This window comes from Natator depressus, chromosome 8, assembly GCF_965152275.1.
Source record: "Natator depressus isolate rNatDep1 chromosome 8, rNatDep2.hap1, whole genome shotgun sequence".
In the NCBI taxonomy this organism is placed as follows: domain Eukaryota; kingdom Metazoa; phylum Chordata; order Testudines; family Cheloniidae; genus Natator; species Natator depressus.
The window spans coordinates 52,383,225-52,402,947 of record NC_134241.1 but is presented as its reverse complement, the minus strand read 5'-3'; the positions used below and the strand labels follow the sequence as shown (position 1 = coordinate 52,402,947).

General features: G+C 39.7%; 1 protein-coding gene across 2 annotated transcripts in view; it reads right to left on the bottom strand.

Annotated features, from left to right (window-relative positions):
• The window catches only part of XPR1 (xenotropic and polytropic retrovirus receptor 1), a 227,232-nt gene that overhangs the window by 91,061 nt on the left and 116,448 nt on the right, over window positions 1–19,723 (bottom strand). For both annotated transcript variants that reach the window (XM_074961056.1, XM_074961057.1), the window contains exon 3: window positions 688–789. In XM_074961056.1, the coding sequence (XP_074817157.1) occupies window positions 688–789 (102 nt within the window). The remainder of the gene's footprint in view (window positions 1–687; window positions 790–19,723) is intronic.

Genomic DNA, 19,723 nt, shown 5'->3' with positions numbered 1-19,723 from the left:
CATGTTACTATAATATCACTGTTGCAAAGTCTTTTCTAGAATTATTATTACACAAATGACAGACTCCGCGCTATCAGTTTTAATCTTTATTTCCAGTTTATTTATACGTTACGAGAAACTTCACTCCAGTGGACATTTCAAAATGCTATACTAACAAAAATGGGTATAACTTTCACGGAAGAAACACAGCACTTCATTTTTCAGTCCCATCAACTCTAATAAATTTGAACAGAAACAGAAGCACAGGTTACATTGCTGCGTAATGTATTTGCCAGCTACCTGCCATTGGCTATAGGGCTGTGTGCATCAGGAAGTTGCACTGGTTTAACAAACTTTTTTTAAACCTATCTCGTTCAACTGGCACAAAAGGCTGTTGGATACACTCATATTTTTGTTTAAGCGTGGCATATTCTGGTTTGGCTTAAGTCTATTTCTAACCGAGCTAAACTGAAATATGACACTCAAACCAAACAGGAGCATCCACACAGCTTTTTTTGGAACAGATTTAGTTATATCATTTTAAATTCACACCTTAAGCTAAAGCAGCTTTCTTACATAGACACAGCCTATGATTTTCTGATGGTAGACCTTCAGGAATGTTATAGTTATTCTGTGGGTTTGGAAGTCTTAGGTCTTTTGTGTGCTATACCTTCCACTAATTCTATTAGAGGTAGATAAGCAACTTACCTGAATAAAAAGTGTTGATTTTGGCAAGTTCCTTCTCACAGGTTTGGAAGAACTTCTCCTCAAACTTGGCAAAATACCTCTTCACCGTGTCCTCATCTGTGACTGTGAAACAAGAAGAAAAAGTTTATAGTAAGAGAATAAGGAAAGAGGGTGATGAAATCACCTGCCAATGTTAATTCTGGTCTCTCTTGGTGGCAAATGTGAAAATATTTCTCCAGAGAACAAGCCATCTTCCTTGTAATAATTGGCTGAATGTCAGGAAATATCAAATCCAAATACTCCTTGAGGGGACATAACCCTCACTTGACTGGAACGTTTTTTGTTCTCTTATTCCAAATCTTTGCTGCAATGGAGTTTAACAATGCCCAAAATCTAGCAGGGAGAGGAAGGAGGAAGATTAATCAAGATGAGTAATGACACACAAGGTGCAGCTACTGAGGGCACAAAGACATATCCCCTCAGTTTCACTATTGAGTTCATCACTCTCCTGCCTAAACACTGCTGTAGGTTTCATGCACTCTCATTCCTGGTCCCTAAACCAACTTTCTGTACAGAAGCTGCACCTCTAGCAACAGATCAGATGAAAATACTGCTCTTTTACTCTAGGAATTCAGGCTGAACTTTGTGTTAGCCCATAAAGGAAACAAATTTAAGGGTGAGTTAGAGGTCAACTGGTAAGATTCTAGTTTATAAATTTTTATTTGGCGCAAATTCAATCTAAACATGTATTACTGATTTCTTTGGTAAAAACAGTGAAGTAAGAAACGGGGCTCTAAAATATGGGACTTTTTGCAAACAGATAAGAAAAAAAATCAACTGCCCAATAATCTTAGTGTAAACAATTCCTGTTCTATTTTACTTTACTTGCACTCTTACATATATTTGCCTAAAACTATTTTTGCTCCCCCATCAGTGCATAAGACACAAGTCTACTAATACAAACTTGTCCAAAGTGTTTAATAAAACACAGGGGTTATTCCCAAGTTTGGTGCATCTGAAAGCCTAGGCGCAGCAATCACAGAAGCAGTATGGTAAATGCTCTGTGGTTCATACTTTAAGTACTATATTCCTGTCACTGTTTTACCATTACAGTCCTCCATTTTTGAGGGGTCTAACTTCAGTTTGCATTGTGTTGGAATTGTATACAAGTTCTCAGCCCAGAACAGATGCTGGTTTTACTTTTTAAAAAAAATAAAATTACCCAATTGAGCATTTACATTTATACTGAGTCTGCAAAACACTAATTTGTGTTTAAAACAGAAGTCTCAGACTCTTACGTAGAGGGCCAAATTAAATTTTTTGTTAGAATCCATGAGTTCTAACAGAATCACCCCTCCCCCTTCATATCTGTTAGAATCCCCACACCTTCATACCACCCAGAAATCTTGTGTCTCTAAAAATATTTTCCAGTCATGCAGGGAAAAGCAGTACTGTACCTTCCCCTTGCCTTCCAAAGACTTCCTCGTTACACTCCTGGTATTTTGCTACTTCTCTCCCCATCATATTTTCCCTCAATATGTTGCTCAACTTTTCCCATCCTCGCCAGATCTTTTTCTCTGGTTCACTCTGTTGTGCTGTTGCAGCAGACTTCCGAATAAAACTCGCACAATGTTTCATTTTGAAACCAAAGATTCAATTTCACTTTCACGTGACAGCTCAGTGATGTCCTTCAAAACAATTCACTGTGGCCAGCCACATATTTCAGAGTCTGAGGTGAAGAGTTCCATGCTATGGAAATGACAGTACATAACTTCAAAGAAGCCATTTTAAGGACTCATTTATAAAAACCTCTTCACATTTTGTATTGACATGTAGCAATAAGAAAGGAACAGTTTTGTCTCATCTCAGTCTCTCTGCAGTCTAAGGACTAGAAGAGGAAAACAAACCTTGAAAATAAAGCTGTGCTAAGAAATTCTAAAAATCATATAATCATGAAGGCAGGTCAGAATTTAGACACAAAACATGGTCATGTCAAGTGAAAGGAAGGCTATACAAATGCCGCAAAGATATTTACTAATTATTAAACATTTTCCTTTAAACTCCATTTTACAGGCTTCTGACTGGAGTGGATGCCAGAGTCTTAAAAATCAGATTTTTTTTCTGGTAACAAACGGTTTCCTTTCAGTTCAGTTTCTCACTGCAGCTCAGTAATTTAGCTGCAGTAATAGACCAATTCTGCCCAAGGCTATTCCATATTTATTGTTTTTGAAGCTGAACAGGACAAGGTTTTCTGCCATGTGAAAGCCATGATGCCAGAAGTTGCCCTTGGATTAAGAAGCTCCATGACAACAGAAGCTGCTTTTACAAGGCACTATAGCTGCCAAAAAGGACCGGCAGCAACTTTCCTTTATGCTTTTTCTACATCCCTAATGGGTTTTTTGTTCTCGTCCCCATGGTGCTGCCATGAATCTGTTTGAAGATGAAACTCTGATCAGTATAACCACCTCTCAATTGTATCCCACAGCTTTACAGAAAATTGTATGGATTTCCACGTTTCCAATTCAGAGAAAGTAAGTGGGAAAAGCCATTCTCACTTGCAAAACCAAAAGTAAAAGAGAAACCTATGCAACTTCTGACACGCCTACACTTTTCAGTTTCTTGCACTTTGAGCTCAGACACCAGCTGAGAGATGAAAAAAGCATGATGGATATTAGTATACAAATTCCCTTCACATACATCAGGGGTGGCCAACCTGTGGCTATGGAGCCACATGCGGCTCTTCAGAAGTTAATATGTGGCTCCTTGTATAGGCACTGACTCCAGGGCTGGAGGTAGAGGTGCCAACTTTCCAATGTGCCGGGGGGTGTTCACTGCTCAACCCCTGGATCTGTCACAGGCCCTGCCCCCACTCCACCCCTTCCTGCCCCCTCCCCTGAGCCTGCCATGCCCTCACTCTTCCCCCTCCCCGAGCCTCCTGCATGCCATGAAACAGCTGATTGGGAGGTGCAGGGCGCGAGGGGGAGGGGTTGCTGGGGAGCGGGGAGGGGCTGGGAGCCGGGCAGAGCTGATGGGGCGCAGCTGACATATTACTGTGGCTCTTTGGCAATGTATATTGGTAAATTCTGGCTCCTTCTCAGGCTCAGGTTGGCCACCCTGACATACATTTACTATCGGAGTTAAAATATTTTCAGTACATTTGTAAGCAATTAGTTTAATGGCTTGTGTTCTGGCAGCTGTACTGTAATCATTGTAGCAACTAATTGTGAGAGAAGCAAACAGCTCTGCTCTATCAGATAGAGCCAGAAGAGTTCCCAGAAGTCACCTACTACAGGACAGGCCTAACAAAGAAAATAACAGAACGCCACTAGCCGTCACCTTCAGCCCCCAACTAAAACCCCTCCAACGCATTATTAAGGATCTACAACCTATCCTGAAGGATGACCCAACACTCTCACAAATCTTGGGAGACAGGCCAGTCCTTGCCTACAGACAGCCCCCCAACCTGAAGCAAATACTCACCAGCAACCACATACCACACAACAGAACCACTAACCCAGGAACCTATCCTTGCAACAAAGCCCGTTGCCAACTGTGCCCACATATCTATTCAGGGGACACCATCACAGGGCCTAATAACATCAGCCACACTATCAGAGGCTCATTCACCTGCACATGTACCAATGTGATATATGCCATCATGTGCCAGCAATGCCCCTCTGCCATGTACATTGGTCAAACTGGACAGTCTCTACGTAAAAGAATAAATGGACACAAATCAGATGTCAAGAATTATAACATTCATAAACCAGTTGGAGAACACTTCAATCTCTCTGGTCACGTGATTACAGACATGAAAGTTGCGATATTACAACAAAAAAACTTCAAATCCAGACTCCAGCGAGAAACTGTTGAATTGGAATTCATTTGCAAATTGGATACAATTAACTTAGGCTTGAATAGAGACTGGGAGTGGCTAAGTCATTATGCAAGGTAACCTATTTCCCCTTGTTTTTTCCTACCCCCCCCCCCCGCCCCCAGACATTCTTGTTAAACCCTGGATTTGTGTTGGAAATGGCCCACCTTGATTATCATAAACATTGTAAGGAGAGTGATCACTTTAGATAAGCTATTACCAGCAGGAGAGTGGGGTGGGGGGAGGTATTTTTTCATGCTTTGTGTGTATAAAAAATCTTCTACACTTTCCACAGTATGCATCCGATGAAGTGAGCTATAGCTCACGAAAGCTTATACTCAAATAAATTGGTTAGTCTCTAAGGTGCCACAAGTACTCCTTTTCTTTTTGCGAATACAGACTAACATGGCTGTTACTCTGAAACCTGTCATTATGCTACACATAAATATCTCCACGGTATTCTATATTTCTACTGCTTTTCTAATAGGTGTTTGCAACACAAAGAAGGGCAGGAGAGTCATTTTTGTAAGCTTTTAATGCTTGTTCGGGTTATTATATACACACTTTACACTCTGCAATATTTTTAAACTTAAGAGGATTATTGTTTAGCACCAATATGTTAAGTAAAGATATAAACATCTTAAGATTCAAGTGGCGCAAACCACTAAAACTTTGCCTATGGTTACCATGTCATTAGAATCTATTGATATGTACATAGCCAAATAAGGTCAGTTTCCTGTACAATATTCTCCATAGGTTAGGTCCAAAGAGCAATCTATGCAAAAAAAATTACTTCTGACACATTAAAGATAAAGGCGGAGGGAAGAAAAGTTTGTCCCAAAGACTGAAAAAAGAATACATTTCTCCACTTCCCCAGCCTGAATGGTCTCTAGGTAGAACAACTGCTTCCTCAAACCAGAAGTAACCCCTTTTTTCTCCTCCTAGTTTTGAACTGCCTTTTAAAAAAAAAAAAATCCCCACATCCCTAGCTCCTATCATCAAATAGTGGTGCCCTGCAAATCTGTTGCAAAGGTCAAAAACTCATCTAATTTATGCTTGAAACGCAAACATTTTGTAATATCCCTGCCTCAGTAAATATGCAGGATACACACAGTCCAGTTTCACTTTATTATTTTTGGTTTATTATAAAAATTTATTAATGTTCTTCATTTTAAGTTGCTAATTACTCAAATTGGAATCTCTCCCCATTCTTCCTTTTAAATGAACGTAAAAAGCAACAGGGATGATGCACACAGTTACCATGAGACCTGAACCTGCTAGTCACCACTGCAGAACCACTGGCTGGGTAGCAAATGAGCGTGGGGAGTTAGAGCACTTTCGGTTTCCAAGTAGAGCCCTGCATGGGACTATTTTAAATCCTGCTCCCACCCACTCCGCTATTATGGCAGCAGGTCCCGCAGGACCCTGGTCCTACTGCAGGGTTGTACACTAGTCCCACATGGAGCTCTACGTCCAAGCACACTACAAAATGAAGAGTGCTTGAGAGCCTCAAAGCTGCTGCCTTTGAAGCAGCCTTGCTCTGTACAATTAGCCATATTTCAAAACCAGAGATGCACCAGGTATCAAACCACGTTCCCTTCACACTAAAATGCACCAACCTTCCCTTCATACTAACAAAGTAACCACAAGACATCATAGCAATAGCTGAAAAATATTAAATATCACTTAAGATGGGAATCAAATAGCAAGTCAGAAAAAACAATGAGAGTTTTGAAAAGGATATGAAAAGCCAGAGTACTGCTCTTGGGAAGACTTCTGACGACATTCTTGCACATCTCAACCCAGCATAAACATGCTAGAATCTCCTGGAAAGTTCTGGATTGTGCATCTGAACTTTCCAAATATGATCTAACAATTTTAAGTTCAACTTTTGGGCAAAAATTAGAGCGTATCCCTCAATACAGATCTTATCAATTCACAATATGATCACAAACTGACAGCTACTTCTTTATAAATGGTTTACACAGCACATTCAAGGCAAAGCATAATGAAAATCCATCACAGCATAAAAACTGGGTAATCTTTTTCTGAAAGTTGTATCTATTGGTATTTTCTATGCCTTTCCAGATCACAAATGAAAATAGTGAAATCTGATGGGTAGCACAGATCATCTAAGGCCACAACCTAAGTCAGCTCTACCCATTACTTTAATACACATGGGATTACCATATTAAAATTGTACAAGAAACAAAGAGGAAAAGCTAAAAAAAGCAGAGCATAGACATGCTCCAGAACGAATACTGTAGCTCGGTGCAACACAAGTTCTCGGTTGACACAAGGAATTTATAACACTATAACCCATTTCATGCAGCCTCAGCACTAACAAATTCAGATGCACTATAAATGAAACATGCTGGAAAGGACAGAGTTTGGAACCTCACAAGTGTATGTTCTTTCTTCTTTAATTTGTCTATTTTCCCTTGAATACCTTCACACCACCACAAGAAAGCTCCCCTTAAATACCCTAAAAACAATTCAACTTAAGCAAATTTCAAAAATACTATTTGCCTTTTTATCCCCAAAGGGCCCCAGAAGAATAAACCTGAACAGTCATTTTTTGGAACTATATTGACAGGGTGTGACGGGTTCCCCCCGGGGTACCACCTACAATTGGGGTACCACTGAGCCCTCTGACCCACCAGCCTGGGTGCCCTCTCACACTGGGGTGCTATGACAAGCTGCAGACCTGCTCCCGGTCTTACGCTTCCTCCAGCATTAACATATATAGGGTCACACCCAGCTGCAGTTACATGTAGACTCTCTGACAAGCCACTGCATAAACCAACAATAGGTGTAGCCCATAGGATTATTTTGCTAGTTGTTATATCCTACTAAACCAGCCAGCAGTATCAATTAATGTGTTTCTTTTTCTGAAATTAATCCATTTTATTCTTATACTTTATCAGTATTAATTCCTTGGAATTTAGGATGTGTTGAGGCATGTGTTTCCTAATAAGTTTTGTTGAAATGCAAGAAGCCTACTGGCCTGTAAAATCTGGCAAGATCTACTATATAGCAAAAAGTATAATCAGTTATGAATATGTCAGCATAAAAGATGGCAACCTTTGGCACAGATAAGAATGGTCCCTGAACTTTGGGGAACCAAAGGGAGGAACTATCCACATCACATCACAGGTTTATCCAGCATCTACAACCAGTTGGTAACCGCAGGGTACACCACAACTTGGAGGTCACTAAAAGAGCCTAGGTTGGCAGTTTTGGAGTGAGATAATCCTTATTTATTTAGAAAGTCTCAGCTTGTGCAGTATAGTATAACTACTCAACATTCCAGCACCATCATGCAATTGGGCATGCCAGGAGTGAGGCTGGTCCTTCACCTCCTATTACCGGGTCCTCAAGGAAGGGTGTGAGTATGTTAGGTTAAGGTACTTATAATAAAAATGTTATCACCACGAGTTTTGGAATTCTTTTACTGTTCTGCAGTTATAAGTTTCATAGCATTTATTATTCTTATGTTAATTTCAATAAAGTTTTTATTAATTTGGTATTGTCCTCAGTGTACATGCTCTTGCCAAGCACCCAGAAAGTCTTCCCCTGATATAGAACTCTCTGAGCTCTTGAACTCTGTACTCTGAATTGGATAAGAACCTATAAATCTTCTGGTTGGATGCGATCAGTGGCAAGCCATAACAGCTAATCTATCAAATTCAGATCTACATAGGCTACAGCCAAAATATCCACTAGCTTTCCATCTTACGACCCCAGAGCTGTACCGTCCTGCCCTAGTCCATACCCCAACCAGTAAGAATTTATTATCCAATTCACCTCCCCCTCAATGTGGAGAGGAAATGCAATGACCCTGTATTAAACCAAGGTGAGATTTCCAAGGACTTCACTCCAAACTTACTGGATTAGATTAAAACATAAAATAAATGTATTAACTACAAAAGACAGATTAAGTGATAGCACACAGATTAAAGCAGATTACCTAGTAAATTAACTAAACTGCAAACTAACATTAAGGTACTAGAAAGATAGCATATGAATTAGCAAATTCTCACCCTGGCTGATGATACAAGCAGGCTGGCAGATTCTCAAGATAAAAGCTGCACTTGCTTTACAGCTTGGAATCCCCAGGTTTTTCATACACAGGCTAGAAATTCTGTTAGCCTGGGTCCAGCACTTCCCCCCGGTTCAGTCTTTGTTCCTCAGGTGTTTCCAGGAGTCTTTTTGTGTGGGGAGTGAAGAATCACAGCTGTCACTCCCTGCCTTATATAGCTTTAGCATATGGCGGGAACCTTTTGTCCCAAACTCAGTTTGTGGAAAAAACACTGATAACCCAAGACGAAGTGTAGAGTCATTTGGCCTGGTTACATGCCCTTCCATACCTTGCTGAGTCATAGCAGCCATTACTTACGGCTGTCTGAAACATTCACAGGAAGGTTAAGTTCTTCCAGGGTCCCTTGTCTTTGCTGATGGGCCATCAGCACTGTCTGGCTTCTTCACAGATGTACCAGAAAGGCTAGTTGTGGGTGTCACCCAGAGTAAGCACGATTGAAATACAGCTACATAGTCAATAGTCCTAATTTTAGATTAAAAATGATACATTCATACAAAATGATAATCATATTCAGCAATTCATAACTTTTCAAAGGACACCTCATATGACCTGTCTTGCATAAAATGCATCATAATTATGCTATAATCATATTGTAATAATACCACTATGTCAAGAATATGGGGTGAAGTATCACACAGGGCCTAGGGAGTTATGACTTACTCTCCAAGTTAAGATAGATTTACCTATTTGTTGTTACATACTGTATGGAAAAGACAACCCAAAAGATATACTAGAAGGGAAAGACAGCTTCCTGATTATCAGATAACTATTATGACATCCATTGATACCTAGGGATTCCATAATGGTTAAACAAAATGTAATGTGAAGCACTTGTCTCCTGTATCTGGCCATCATATCTGTTAGCAACTACTTCCTTTAACACCCATACTATCTAAACATAAAACAATAAAAATGTGCATAACTGGAAGCCACCAACAAAGTGAGTCCTAAATAAGAAGGGAAATCTGGTACCTTGGTGTTCAGAAACCACAACAGTCACAATTCAGAGCAACTGCATGTGATCAGTCCTCTACACAGGGTTTCTTCTGTGGCTACAGATTCATAACACGTTTTTCTTAGAACAAGCATGCCCATGAATAGGTCACGTTCTTCCAACCCTTCCCAAGAAAGATTGGGGCCTCCCTTGGACAGAAGGTCCTGTCTGTTTGCTGGATCAGAAAGCAGACCCCCTCAGGCTATTTATCTTAAAGTCCTTTCTTTGCCTGCATCTATCTGGAGACTCCAGTTTGAACTAGTACATGCAAGCCCTTCCTGGGGTGGTACCTCTCAACAGGTGTTACAACCTGAGTGAATTTACCTAATCATCCCTCAACTGTTCTAAATTCCTGGAGGACTGATCCCCCTCCCCATGGAATTACATACAATCCTTGGCCCACAATGAAAAACTTTATACAGTAAAAACAACTAGGAGTCCGGTGGCACCTTAAAGACGAACAGATTTATTTGGGCAAAAGCTTTCGTGGGTAAAAAAAACCCTGTTTATGCCCAAATAAATCTGTTCGCCTTTAAGGTGCCACCGGACTCCTAGTTGTTTTTGTGGATACAGACTAACAAGGCTCCCCTCTGATACTTTATACAAGAAGATCTCCCAAAGACACTGCAGGAAATTGCCATATCTGACACACTGGGTACAATATAAAGATAAATAGAAAAGATTAAGGAAGGCAGGCAGGCAGGCAGGCCGCATAATGTTAAAATTCTTCCTTAAAAAAGGAAAAGCAAAAGGTAATTCTTATTAGCTTAGCACTGAAAGCTGCTTTAAAAAGTTAGTATTAGCTGGCTGCAGTTGCCTGAATTAAGGATCATAACAGTGTGTAGGAGAATGGGTTGCATTGGTGCTGGCTCTATTCAAAATCTTCAATTATAACAGTTCTCTCATTGAAGCAGGCACTCAAAAGGGAACAAATGGACAACCACAATGTGCCCATTGCCAATCCCAATAGAGGCAGAGTGGGGATGTAAACTACTCCTCTGCCTGATCAAACAGATATGAAAAGAAGCGAAAAGACAGCTGGACTGGCAATTGCTTCAGAGCAGATAAGACATCTCTAAGCTTTGAGAGTTTTCTTCCCCAGCTCCCAGACTAACTGGCCCCAGATTTGACGTTTTATTTGAACCTCATTAAATTGCTGTTTGAATTCCGCAGATTGTCAGAGTTATAATTTAACTTCACTGTTCTATTTCCATTTTCTATCCTCAGTGCTTGTCCATTATACGGATGTGATGCTTAACATCTGCACAACACTGCCTTCCAAGTATTATTTATTATATTAATACTCCTGGTCAGGCCACTAATTGAGGGCCATGTGGTGCTTAAGACTCAAGGGACAGTTGAGAAAAAAAACTTATTTTGGGGCACGGGGGCGAGAAAAATAGATGAAAGAAATGTAACATGGTCAGGAATTTGTGTTGTACGTACTGGAAGTTTGCAGTGCAATGCTAAAATAGCATCAGGGAATCAAACTGCTAAACACATTATATAGTGATGGCACCCAGTGAAATTTTTTCAGTATCCAAACCAGCCTCTGAGTTCCATGTCTTTTCAAAGGGGAAAACAAATGGTGATTTATGTGCTTGTTAAAGGTGTTCTACTCACCTAAACTGAAGATGTTAGTGACACCACATTTTTAAAGTGTTAACACACAGTCAACAAAAACCAGCTGAAAATTTTGTATATTTGCTATTACACACCTTAGAATGATTTACCTAAATGAAAGACTAGAGAATTATTTTTTCAGTTTTTCTTTGTGCAATTCTCAGCACTTTAGGTTTTTCTAGAGTAGAGTTTGTGGTCCTGTTTAAACTCAAGTTAAAACAAAAATCAATTAACTGAAATTGAAACAGAACCAAAAGCTCTGGTATAGACATACCTTTTGTGTGCTGTTAATTACACTGAATAACCAATAACACAGTGGACAGTTTCTCCACTTAGTGAGACTCAGAACGGGATGGTACGTGGCACTCCAGCACCTGTCTCAAGCTGCTATCTTGTTCACCAGATCCTCAGCTTTAAAAATGAAAGTCATTAGCTGATATAGGTGCAAAAAATAAAAAGCTCAAAAAAGTGAACAAAGTTCAACTAATACAAAGATAGCTGTGTGAGCATGGAACAAGAGATGGGATAACTGTGACTTACCCCATTCATTTCAGAGAGGTATCAATTCAGATGGCCAGTGATGATAATAAAATGTCAGTACTGTTATTTTATTCCTTAAGGAAGAAAAGAGGAGTATCACAGATCTGCAGTTTACTGAGAGTGACATCTCACTTTGGCACCACAGGTGAGAGGCATTTGGGAGACAAAAACCTTATTAATGGGGAGAGTGGGGGGAGTAAAGAGCCAAGCCCTATGACCGTAGCAGAGCCAATGTACATATTCAAGTCCCACTGAAGGGAAGCTAAGTAAGAATTCATGATCATACTTTAGCATCTACACAACATACTCTGAGCAGTGTTTCATTTTGGCAATTGACATGGTCAGTGATTTTGTAGGTAGAGCTTGGGAAGATACCACCACTTTCCCCACCCTTCCCCAGTTTGACCCTTGTACCACACAACAACAAGGAAAAGAAAAAACACTCATTAAAAAAATAGGAAAATGGTGTTACTAAGCAGACGAAACTCTGGGAAAGGATAGTTCCCAATTTTTTAAAATTAACTAGCATTCAAATTTCAAGTGTCCCTTCACTAAATTCACCCTACCTCCCATTTTCTCTCAATCAGATGAAATGCATGTAAGTCCAACAGAAGCCACTCTTGATACAAGCCAATAATGTGTCAGTTACTATAACCTAATAAGTACCATGCTTCCTGACCTTTTAGCAGCGTGATATTTAAATAAATGTAAATATACGCTTCATAAAAATGAAAAGACATTCCAATCTTGTAGCTGATCCCCTTAGCATAGTCTTTCTAATCAATGACTGAAGAAATACCATAGATGCTGGGAACTCCTGCAGCAAGACAATTAAAATAAACTCAAATATTCCAATGTTTAATATAATAGAGGTCACTCACTTTAAAAGTCAAACAGTACTCCTCCTTTCCCTCTTCTTCCATCCCCCATACATTTACTAGGGAATTTTAACAAATGCTTTACTCTATGGCATTATGACCTCTGCACATTAATACTGATTACATTTCAAAGAAACAATTCAATCAGTTAAGAGCAACAATTTTTCGAAGTGATGATTTTCCTACTGCAGCTTTGAGTTGTATGTATGTGTATACACATATACTGACAAAATATGCATATGAAACCTTGGTTCAATTTTATAAAACCAAGAGTTTATTTTCATATTTCTGACAGGAGATTAAGCTTTATAATAAACTGCTGCTTGTACTCCTTTGGTCAGGACTTCCGTTTTTAAAAAGTCTTATTTTCAGGGTTTTATAATTCGGCAATAAGAGCTCCCTACTAGCTGAAGCGGCGGAATCTCTGGCACGTTAAAATGAAACACAGGATAGAAAACCAATAAAGGTAATCACATTTTGATCTAGATGGATTGTGGTAAACAGAGTATTTATTTATTTTTTTAAGTGCTGTATGAGGATTGTGGAGGAGACAGATGTTTTTCCTTCCACTATTATATTGGCAACATCCCATGCAACAGAGCAATTCTAAGTCAATGTACCTGAACTGCCAGTAACTAAAAGCAGATTCCTTGCAGGAAGAAATATCTGACTATTTCTCTGAAGATACATCAGTTGGATTTAGGTTGAATTGACTGCTTCAGTGAGGAGAGGTTTTTTTTCCCCTTCTGGATACAGTGAAGTGTTGGTGGTTGAGTTTTGACCAGCTCTGGTCTTTGAGGTCCCAGGTGAACTCTGGCAAGATTGTCTTGTCACTCCACCCTGTCAGCAGGTGCTGCTCCCTTGCAGGGAGTAGAGAGTTAGATAATGCTCATTAGAAACAAACCTGAATAAAAGGGTGAAGGTAATAGTTCTTTCAGAGAGGGAGCAAGGATCTCGGACAACAGGGTCCTAAGGAAAGACTCCTAGGAACGTAACGTAAGAACGGCCATACTGGGTCAGACCGAAGGTCCATCTAGCCTAATATCCTGTCTTCTGACAGTGGCCAATGCCTGGTGCCCCAGAGGGAATGAAGAGAACAGGAAATCAAGTGATCCTGTCAACCATTCCCAGCTTCTGGCAAACAGAGGCTAGGGACACCATCCCTGCCCATCCTGGCTAAGAGCCACTGAATAATTAAGGATGTGGAAGAGGTCTTAACACAGGTTTATTTCATCTGATCTACACTATAAGATTGGTGGAGGTGCTTGATCTTTTGATCGAGAGCACGCCAATTAGTGATGGGGTTGCCCTTCTATTTCAGTTTGCCTGAGATAGTTACAGGAACTGAGGTCTGTGAAAAAGATCCACATCTACACTTAAAAGCTTACAGCGGCACAGCTGTACTGATACAGCTGTGACACTAAGAGCACTCGTGTAGCCACGTTATGCCGATGGGAGAGAGCCCTCCCATTGGCATAGTAAAACCAGCTCAATGAGCAGCAGTAGCTATGTTGGCGGGAGAGCATCTCCCACCTACATAGCCCTGTGCACATGATCACTTATACTGGCAAAAACTTATGTCCCTTAGGGGAGTGTTTTTTCATACCCGAGTGACAAAAGTTTGGCGACATAAGTGCTAGTGTAGACACGGCCTTAGCAACAGCACTCACTCCTTCAATTAATGGCTGAGAAAGCTCATAACCCACACCCAAATCCCCCAGTAAGTCCTCTGGCAAAAAACAACATTTAAGGTACATAGAAGAAAATGGTTTTAAGGCCTTCATTATACAGAATAAAGCAGCACACACTTACACTTGGCAGGTCCTCTTTAGAGTCCTAAGTCAGTTTTCTTCTTTCCAGGGACCCCAAAAGTGCTAAAGACTAAACTACAAAGTTACCCTGAAAAGTGTTACTTGACACATAATGTGGGGGGATTGGGGTGGGAGCGGGGGAAAGGAAGTGTTAAGGAAAACTAGACCAGACTAAAGCATTAGCATCAAATACATTAGAAGCAAGAGGCAGATCACGGACTGGGTAGGCCCATTACTCAATGAGGGGGAAAAACAGTAACAGAAAATGTGGAAATGGCAGAGGTGCTTATTTGTTTCGTTTTTCACCAGGAAGGTTGGTGGTGACTGGACGTCTAACATAGTAAATGCCAGTGAAAATAAGGTAGGATCAGATGCTAAAATAGGAAAAGAACAAGTTATAAATTACTTAGACAAATTAGATGTCTTCAAGTCACCAGGGCCTGATGAAATGCATCCTAGAATACTCAAGGAGCTGACTGAGGAGCTATCCGAGCCATTAGCGATTATCTTTGAAAAGTCATGGAAGACTGGAGAATTCCAGAAGACTGGAAAAGGGCAAATATAGTGCCAATCTAGAAAAAGGGAAACAAGGACAACCTGGGAAACAGGGAAAGATTAAGAATGAGCTCTCAAAAATGGATACTCTCATAAAAAACCAACCTTCCACACAAACTTCCTCGTGGCTGGATTTTACTAAAACTAGACAAGCCATTTACAACGCACACTTTACTTCTCTACAAATTATTGCTGTGCACATTGCAAGATGAGCTATTGCCAGCAGGAGAGTGAGTTTGTGTGTGTGGTTTTTGGAGGGGTGTGTGTGGGGGGGGGGGGGTGAGAAAACCTGGATTAGTGCTGGAAATGACCCACCTTGATTATCATGCGCATTATAAAGAGAGGTTTCAAAGAGGGATGGGCTATTACCAGCAGGAGAGTGAGTTTGTATGTGTGTCTGTGGGGGGGGGGGGCAGAAGGGTGAGAAAACCTGGATTTGTGCTGGAAATGGCCCTCCTTGATGATCACTTTAGATAAGCTGTTACCAGCAGGAGAGTGGGGTGGGAGGAAGTTTTGTTTCATGGTCTCTGTGTGTATATAATGTCTTCTGCAGTTTCCACGATATGCTATGCATCCGATGAAGTGAGCTGTAGCTCACGAAAGCTCATGCTCAAATAAACTGGTTAGTCTCTAAGGTGCCATAAGTACTCCTTTTCTTTTTTCTTTTTAAGGACAACCTGGGGAATTACAGACCAGTGAGCTTAACTTCTGTCTCCGGAAAGATAATGGAGCAAATAATCAAGCAATTAATTTGCAATTATCTAGAAAATAATGTGATAAATAACAGTCAGCATGGATCTGTCAAGAACAATCATGTCAAACCAACCTGATAGCTTTCTTTGACAGGGTAACAAGCCTTGTGGATCGGGGGGGAGCGGTAGACGTGGTATATCTTGACTTTAGTAAAGCTTTTGATACTGTCTCACAAGACCTTCTCATAAAAAAACTAGGGCAATGCAACCTAGATGGAGCTACTATAAGATGGGTGAAAAACTGGTTGGAAAACCATTCCCAGAGAGTAGTTATCAGCGGTTCACGGTCATGCTGGAACAGCATAACGAGTGGGGTCCCGCAGGGATCAGTTCTGGTCTGGTTCTGTTCAATATCTTCATCAATGATTTAGATAATGACAGAGCAGCGTTTCCTAAACTGTGTTCCACAGAACACTGGTGTTCCACACGATGTAAATAGGTGTTCTGTGAAAGAATCTAGAATTTGATTTCGACTCTTGCACTTGATTTTTGTACTACTTTATACGCGCTTTCCAGTTAGAAATGGTTAGTTCAAGTTATTTTAAATTTGTATTTTTGCTTGGTTTTATAAAATAAAATATATTTGAGCATACATAACACAATTTTTTATTTGAAAACCAAACGACTACAAAATAATATTGTAAGTGTTCCGTAATAGGCTAAAAAGTGTTCCGTGGCCAAAAAAGTTTGGGAAACACTGACAGAGTACACATATAAAGTTTGCGGACGATACCAAGCTGAGAGGGGTTGCAAGTGGACAAACTGGAGAAATGGTCTGAAGTAAACAGGACGAAATTCAATAAGGACAAATGCAAAGTACTCCACTTAGGAAGGAACAATCAGTTGCACACATACAAAATGGGAAATGACTGCCTAGGAAGGAGTACTGTGGAAAGGGATCTGGGGGTCACAGTGAATCACAAGTTAAATACAAGTCAACAGTGTAATACTGTTGCAAAAAAAAATAAAATAAAATAAAGTGAACATCATTCTGGAATGTATTAGCAGGAGTATTGTAAGCAAGACACGAGAAGTAATTCTTCCGTTCTACTCCGCACTGATTAGGCCTCAACTGGAGTACTGTGTCCAGTTCTGGGCGCCACACTTCGGAAAAGATGTGGGCAAATTGGAGAAAGTCTAGAGAAGAGCAACAAAAATGATTAAGGGTCTAGAAAATGTGACTTATGAGGGAAGATTGAAAATATTGGGTTTGTTTAGTCTAGAGAAGAAAAGAGAGGGGACATGATACAAGTTTTCAAGTACATAAAAGGTTGTTACAAGGAGGAGGGAGAAAAGTTGTTCTTAACCTCCGAGGGTAGGACAAGAAGCAATGGATTTAAATTGCAGCAAGGGAGATTTAGGTTGGACATTAGGAAAAACTTAACTGCCAGAGTGGTTAAGCACTGGAATAAATTGCCTAGGAAGGTTGTGGAATCTCCATCACTGGAGATTTTTAAGAGCAGGTTGGACAAATACCCGTCAGGGATGGTCTAGATAATACTTAGTCCTGTCATAAGTGCAGGGGACTGGACTAGGTGACCTTGAGGTCCCTTCCAGTCCTATGATTTATGATTAGCACGAAGGTGTCTACTAAAGTTCTCAACCTAATTATTGGTTAAACAAGATGAAAACCTCAATCTTTAGTCCTCTGTCTAAGCAAGCTGCTGCCAGCTTCTCTTTTAGTACTCCAGTAGGATACGTGCCTTCATCTCTATTCGCCTGTGTGGCTGAGTCCATGTGAAGTCTTCCTTACTATATTGTAAATGACTTCATCCTTAGTCCAGACATCAACAGACTAGAAAAACTGCAACAGAAATCAATATTTTTTCTCCCAATAGATTAATATAATTATTTTATTTATGTAAGAAAATATTTTCATTTTCTAAAGGAAAAATTCCTTAAGTACACAAATATTATGCATAAAAGGGAACTGAGCAGCACAGAAGAACTAACTGCAATGCACAGATCTTTAAAAAAGAGAGTCTTCCACCCACCATTTATCTGAAAATAAATGGATAAAAATCACGATTTTAAAAATATTTTTAGGTCATATCAGATTTTTATTTACATGCTGCGAGTTCTTTACTTTCTTCCCATTTTACTGACAACTACTGAAGTGGATGTTCTGTATTTGTTTAATTAGTTTCTAAATTGTTGCCAAAAGCTCAGATTTTAAAAATTCTTTTTTCCTCTAAGAAGTTTCACACTTCTATACTGGCCTCTACATTGTCCAAGCAACATGAAAACTTGCCTAAGAAGTTTTGCACTTAATGCTCATCTATACTGAAAGAAACAAGTCCAGGCAGCATTAATATCCTTGCTGCGAGAACACTATAAACTCATACGAAAAGGCAATAAGTAAGTCACCATACTATATTTGCAATGAACACTCTTCCAATATATTGAACTTCCTTGCAGAATCAGGACCTACAGCATTTCATACAATTCAAACATACCCCACCACACCAGCAACAGTGTTTAAAAAGGAGCATTTATAATTCAACTCATTATAAATTTTTAATCTAAAGATACAATAGCAGAAATTTTCAAGTCCTTTCTATATAGCCTCGATCTGATTGAGGTTTTTGAAATATTAAGCGATTTAAATCATTACTTAAAATCACTTCACCCCGCTGAAGACACATTTTACATGTGAACTTCAACTACTGCTCTCCAATTCTCCAACCTGTGGCTGAATACAGTTCAGAAAACTAAAGCAACAAATCCTATTTATCTCTATATGGAGACAATTCTCACTGGACCACAAGACATTGGGATACTGCACATTCAATATTACTAAGGCCATACTGACTCACAAACCAGTTATGCTAAACCAGTTCAAGTGCATGTCTAGGCTGTACCATAAAATGTCATTTACAGGCAAATTAATGTGTCTTGTATGAGCTTGTAGGATGTTTACATTAATGTCATTATAATGCTTTGAACAAGTGGAATGCTCATCAATATTAAATTCAGTTCACAGACTGAAGACAGATGTTTAAACCTAAAGTTGAGACAAAAAACTGTAAACTGAGAACACTAAATAAGGCATGGCAGGGGAGAAGTACTGCCACATTTGGCAGGGAGGGAGCCTGGACTATTTCAGCAATTTCAGTTTAAAGCTATTGATGCTATAGACCTTTATTATGAAGAAGGATGGATCTTATTTTTGAAACAGACTTAACAGGGTGGTAAATTCAGAAAAAAATTAGTTTGCCTGACTCTGAGTTTTGCCATTTTTGTTTATTCATAATTTGGATGAAGAAGGAGCAACTGCTACTAATTAGCATCTTGATTTGCCCTGTGAACAGGAGAAGAATTTTCTTCCTAACCCCACCTATCCAAACTCACCATTTCCTTTGCTTAGGCTTAAGGTTGCTCAAGTGCAAATTCTACCAAAACAATCACTACAAGTCAAAGAACTCCCATTCTAGATAACATTAATTAATGCCTTATAGATATGCATGTACTGACAAGTTATATCCATTATATTTCTACATGTAAGCATATGAAGTCAGAATTAAGGCTGTGACATCCAGGATTAAATGACAACAGTAAAGATGCATAAGTCCAGTCTATACTACAGATTTCACCATTGTAACCATCAGTGGAGCTATATTCACGGTGAATTATGTCTACAAACTTTGCTAGTGTAGACGAAGTCATTGTGTTTAAACAAGAGTATTAAACTGTGTTTGCCACATGTAGGCAGAGGCCTCTAGATCAGATCCTCTTTGTCCATAGGTTATTTATTTCTCTACATGATTCTGTCAAAATCGCTAAAGGAGTTCAAGTGCCTCTTCATACCACCTTCAAAGTGCCTTCTCCTTCCTGAAGTGGGCAAGCTGTACCAGTATACACCCAGCTTGTGATCTCAGGCAGTCAAAACTACCCCAAAACACAGGGGTATTTCATGGAATTGTTGTCA